The 5,092-nt window shown below is 43.3% G+C and overlaps 2 protein-coding genes across 2 annotated transcripts; one reads left to right on the top strand and one right to left on the bottom strand.

Moving 5' to 3' along the window:
- Window positions 1-665: 665 nt before the first annotated feature.
- Window positions 666-3,139, bottom strand: LOC108600463 (U3 small nucleolar RNA-associated protein 14 homolog A). Its single transcript, XM_017988057.1, has 2 exons — window positions 2,661-3,139; window positions 666-2,610 (listed from the first exon to the last, which is right to left on the bottom strand). The coding sequence occupies exons 1-2, from the start codon at window positions 3,054-3,056 to the stop codon at window positions 742-744; spliced, it is 2,265 nt and encodes a 754-aa protein (XP_017843546.1). The 5' UTR covers window positions 3,057-3,139; the 3' UTR covers window positions 666-741.
- A 107-nt stretch (window positions 3,140-3,246) lies between these two features.
- LOC108600465 (general transcription factor IIH subunit 4) lies at window positions 3,247-5,053 on the top strand. Its single transcript, XM_017988059.2, has 2 exons — window positions 3,247-3,593; window positions 3,701-5,053. The coding sequence occupies exons 1-2, from the start codon at window positions 3,319-3,321 to the stop codon at window positions 4,905-4,907; spliced, it is 1,482 nt and encodes a 493-aa protein (XP_017843548.1). The 5' UTR covers window positions 3,247-3,318; the 3' UTR covers window positions 4,908-5,053.
- Window positions 5,054-5,092: the final 39 nt, after the last annotated feature.

The following is a 5,092-nucleotide window of genomic DNA, read 5'->3' as shown; positions in this document are numbered from 1 at the left end:
TTTGTTGCAAAAAATAACAATTATCGGACTGTAATTTTATACATATACCACAAAATATGTTTCTTCTGTTTAGAGAATGGCAAGGGTGGCAATTTTCATCACCCTTTCCTCTTATGATCGCCTCACTATTTAACCAAGACTTTTAGGCACCGAGTCGACACCCAAAATACATTTAAGGCAACCGCAACAAAGAAAGGATAACGAAAATTCTCAAATATTGTTTACTATAATCGATCAATTTCTTTGTTCGTCACTGCCTCACTTCAGTGTTTGCATCTCGCTTCATGTGAATTTGCATTTGTAAGCACACCATATGTTTATTTTGTTATTATTTATAACTATTTACCTTAGTACGGAGTTTCCAAAAACACAAGCACGCATTAAAGTTTTGCGCTGCTAGCTTGTGCATAAACTTTGACTATAACGTGTCACCAAGCGCACGCCGTTGGTGGCTCTAGCTCTTATCTTATCTCTGAGATCTTGTCCTGACGGACAGGTCAACATGGTTTACAAAGTGAAATTTATTAAAATTTTCCAAATGAGGGCAGCTACACAAATATTATGTATGTAGGTGAGTTATTATCAATTTTGGAGCCCATCAAAGAACATTTATATTTTCGGAGTTGTTCCCTTACCTAACATTTTCTAGAATTTAAAAGATTAAAAGTTTAATATTCATTTGATATTTATTACAATCGCTTCATATTTTGTTTCCGGTTGAGCACAGTGATTTTCATTATACTATGCGATCTTGGCTTTTTGAGCTGCTTGCAGACGTTTTATTCTTCGGTCTACGACATGACGTAGTTTGCGGTCTGGTTTGACCAATTCACTCTCATCCATTGGCTCGATCACTTGACCCTTTCGCGTAATTACCGATGGCCTAGTCAGCATACGGAAGGCCGTCTCGGGTACGAAATTGCGTCCAATGGGCGCACGTATGCTTGCCTCGTAGTCAGCCAAGGACTTGAAAGGAAACGGTATGCTGGAGACCATATGAGCACGAGCTTGTTTACTTGTTGTTTCATTTATATACAGGTTGTCTTTGTTGTCGTCGCGTCGCTGCTCTGGTGCTGCCAATTTAAGAAGTAGCCGTTGGTTGCGTCTATGGATAAGTTCTTCCGACATACCAGCACCAGCCCAGGAGCCCCATCCGGGCATAGCAAGTTGCAAGTCGGAGTTCTTTACTTCGGAGTCTTTACTCTTGTCCTTGTTAAAATCTGCTACAATATCATCATCTTCAAAAGCCTGACTAATGGTTAACTGGTGTTCGGCAGCGGCGTCTACATCGGCTAATTCTACATCTTCGTCTTCCCCAAGAGCATCATTCAAAGCATCCGTTGAGCGCATACTCTGCTTCCACGTAATCGTGGTCACCTTGTTCGGATCTATAATGCTGGAAGTGGTGCATTCGTTTGTCTGAAGCATTGCCTTTGTATTGGATACTTCGTCAATTAGCTGCGGGATTAAGTCATTATTAAGCGGTTCATCGATTTCCACACGTTGCTTTTTATTTTTAAATGTTAAATCTTCCAAATTTTTAAGTTCATTGGGCTTCTTTTTTGCCTTCTTTTCTTTCTGGATGGACTGGTTCTGATCTTTTGTAATTTTTTTCAGTTTTTCTAGTTTCTTGCTTAATCTTTCGCGAATCTTTTCTTGGTGTTTCTCAAAAATGTCATCAAGGGAGCAGGCTTTGTCGGAAGAATTTGAAATTTTTTCTACAACCCACCCGTTTTCTACACGGACTTTTGATTTTTTTTTCTTCACAGGCTTTATCTTTTTTTTTTTTTCAATATTTTCATTATTAATTTTTTTCTCCAGAACGGCAGCATCCAGTTCGGCGTAATGTTCTGCGACAAGCTTTTCATTGCTGTTTCTTTCAATCCAATATTTACGCCAGTTCGTGTTGTCACCATTTTCCTGTGCCTGAAGTTTTGGTGCATTTTTTAATTTTGTCCAGGGATTGAAGGGGTCATTATCCTCTTGATCAATCTCCTTTAATTTTATTGCGGTCTGCTCATCCTCACTATCCGTATCGAGCTGCTTTTCAGTTAACTGTCGACTTACAGCCAACTGCTCGGCCAAGTCCTTGCGTACATCTTTATCATATTTGGCGCGCACCTGAAGATTCTTTGCCCAAGTGCCAGTGTTTTTATGCCTTAGGCTAGCACGTTCTAGAACACGACTCTTCTCCAGAGCGTTCAGCTTTTCTAATGCCGCCTCTGGATTCGTTTTCTGCAAGACCTCAAATTCTTTCATTTGCTCAAGGATCTTCTGCCGCTTTTGCAGCTTGTGATATTTTTTAGACTTGATTTTATTTTGCATGCGAGCCTTGGCCGACTTTTGGGACGCACGCATCCTTATATAGGCCAGCTCGCGGCGCCGTGCGAGCATTTCATCTCGTGTCATCTTCTTTTGCAGCAGCTCCTTCTCCTGTTGGACCAATTGCTTTTCGTCTGTGGTGTCACCTATTCGTGCTTTGCGCAATTCTCGCAACTTCTGGTTGCTCGCCTCCAGCTCCTTTCCCAAATCAGACTTTATGCTTGTTTTAAGAGCGTGGGCATGGGCTGCTGTATTCACGTAAATTGTTTCCGTGGGTATGGGAAATATCTGCAATAGATGTGTAAGAATGTGATTGAAGGAAAATATGTCATGTTTACCTGTGTCTCTGCCGACCGTTGCTTGGCCACCACAGCATCCCAGCGGCCCAGCTTTTTCTTCACACCTTCATAGCCAATGGTTCGCTTGATGCGATCTGCTACCGGCTTCTCTAGAGGCTTCTGCAAAACCTTTTTGGTGCTGTATACATTCTTAAGCTTCTTGCCCGTCTCAATGTGCTTCGATGTACGAAGTATCTGCACTAAATCATTAAATCCCACCCCCTTGGATGATTGATCTACCCCCTTGTGGGTTTTCACCAGCTGAAATTCATTCTGTTGCTGTTGCCGCTCGTCGCGCGTATATTTTCCTATGCTCTGCGCACTGCCTAGATTATTAATGGCCTGCAACAGTTTTTGATGGGCCTTTGGATTGTATGGTTCCTCGTCGTCACTCATTATATATGTATTTTAAACGAACTTCAAAATTTAAGCAAAACACGAGGTAAACTGGAACAGCTGAGTTTATCGATAGCAGTCGAGCACTCAACGTCACCAATAAATGATCGTTATCGAAAAGTTATGAATACAGAACGCTTGTTATCTAACTTCTTGCTTGCATGTTACATTCATTGTATCATCGCTAGATTCTGTCGACAAGGTGTCATCACTAATGTTTACATGTAAACGAATTCGTTGATCGAAATACGGCAAATCTGCCATGGCCGATACTAAGTCTGGTCGTTACAGCAGTAATGCAATATCTCCTCTAGTACAGAGTCCGGAAAATCTGGAATGTAAAAACTTTCAAGATTACCTTCGCACCCGACAAACACCTGAATCGTTGGAGAAGCTCTACAATCATCCACCCATTTGTTTGGCCGTCTTCCGCGAGCTACCAGAAATCGCCAGGCAATTTGTAATACGCATTTTATTTGTGGATCAGCCAGTGCCTCAAGCTGTAGTGAGCTCATGGGGCGCACAACGCATTGCCAAGTAAGTCATGCTATCGATAGATGAATTGAATTTCCTTGAATTCGTTTCACGTCTTAAAAAGCCGGCTGGCCATTGGGTAGTTATCTACTAACTAATATTTTTTACAGAGAGCAAGAGGAAGCTACCAATTGTCTGACCGCTTTAAATGTCTGGCGAGTTACAGCCATACCAGGCGGCCTGTCTGCGTGGGAGTTATCACCCACGTTTAAGAAGAGCGTGCGTCAGGTACTTTTGGGCGGTGGAAAACCCTGGGCAATGTCAAGTACTACAGAGAAGGACTCAAAGCCGCGAGATATTGCGTTTTTGGATTCGTATGCCATGTCGCGTTGGCGTTGTGTTCTGCATTACATGGTTGGGACAGGTGGCCGGAATGGTGGCCCTGATACAGACGCCATAAGTCCCGACGCTGTGCGCATTCTTTTGCATGCTAATTTGATGAAGCGCGACGAGCGTGACCATCATACCATTACCATAACCCGCCAAGGATTTCAGTTTCTCCTGCTAGATACACGCGCACAGGTCTGGCATTTTATGCTGCAGTATTTGGAGACGTGCGAGGAGCGGGGCATTTCACTGCCCGAGTGTTTATCCATGCTGTTTCAGCTTAGTTTCTCCACTCTGGGAAGGGACTACAGCTCGGTAGGCATGAATAGTCAAATGTTAACGTTCCTACAGCATCTGCGGGAATTCGGACTGGTATTCCAGCGTAGACGCAAGGAGAACCGATTTTATCCGACACGTCTAGCTTTGAATGTTACTAATAAAAACGGAGCGGAAGCATCCACTACAGCCGATGAGGAGCGTATGCAGGAAAGGGGATACATTGTGGTGGAGACAAACTACCGAGTTTACGCCTACACAGATTCTCCTCTGCAAGTGGCCGTACTAGGCCTGTTCACTGAGTTGCTATATCGTTTTCCCAATCTGGTTGTTGGTGTGCTTACACGTGACTCTGTGCGCCAGGCATTACGTGGCGGAATTACTGCTGAGCAGATTGTCAGCTATTTGGAACAGTATGCTCATCCCAATATGAAACTCGTCGAATCGGCCATTCAGTCAAAATCCTGCCTCCCGCCAACAGTTGTGGACCAAATTAAGTTGTGGGAGCTAGAACGTAATCGTTTCACCTACACAGAAGGTGTCGTCTACAATCATTTTCTTTCACAAAACGACTTTGTCACGCTGCGAGACTACGCACAGTCCATACACATGCTAGTGTGGCAGAACGAGCGCACACGCACCATGGTAGTGCAGAAGAACGGGCACGACGACGTCAAACGATACTGGAAGAAGTACTCTAAAAGCGGCGGCTAGCGGACACCTCATATACAGAACCTTTAATTTCTACACTGTATTTAATATACCTCGTTTAATATCTATACTCTAAGCGAACTGCTTTAGATCACTCATTCAAGCAAATGCCTCTGGCCATGCTCAGTAATAAAGTTGGTATACCTCTACAAATCCTCTACAAATATCATTGGACTATGTTAGGTGCA

This window comes from Drosophila busckii, unplaced genomic scaffold (genome assembly GCF_011750605.1).
Source record: "Drosophila busckii strain San Diego stock center, stock number 13000-0081.31 unplaced genomic scaffold, ASM1175060v1 chrUn_07, whole genome shotgun sequence".
NCBI lineage: Eukaryota > Metazoa > Arthropoda > Insecta > Diptera > Drosophilidae > Drosophila > Drosophila busckii.
The sequence above is the reverse complement of the archived record's forward strand: the minus strand, read 5'-3'. Positions and strand labels throughout refer to the sequence as shown.

Excerpts from the sequence above, each read along its gene's own strand:
- LOC108600463 (XM_017988057.1), bottom strand. The coding sequence starts at position 3,056 with ATGAGTGACGACGAGGAACCATACAATCCAAAGGCCCATCAAAAACTG. Across the intron at positions 2,611-2,660 it reads AACGGTCGGCAGAGACACAG|ATATTTCCCATACCCACGGA; the intron begins GTAAACATGACA and ends CATCTATTGCAG.
- LOC108600465 (XM_017988059.2), top strand. The coding sequence starts at position 3,319 with ATGGCCGATACTAAGTCTGGTCGTTACAGCAGTAATGCAATATCTCCT. Across the intron at positions 3,594-3,700 it reads GGCGCACAACGCATTGCCAA|AGAGCAAGAGGAAGCTACCA; the intron begins GTAAGTCATGCT and ends TATTTTTTACAG.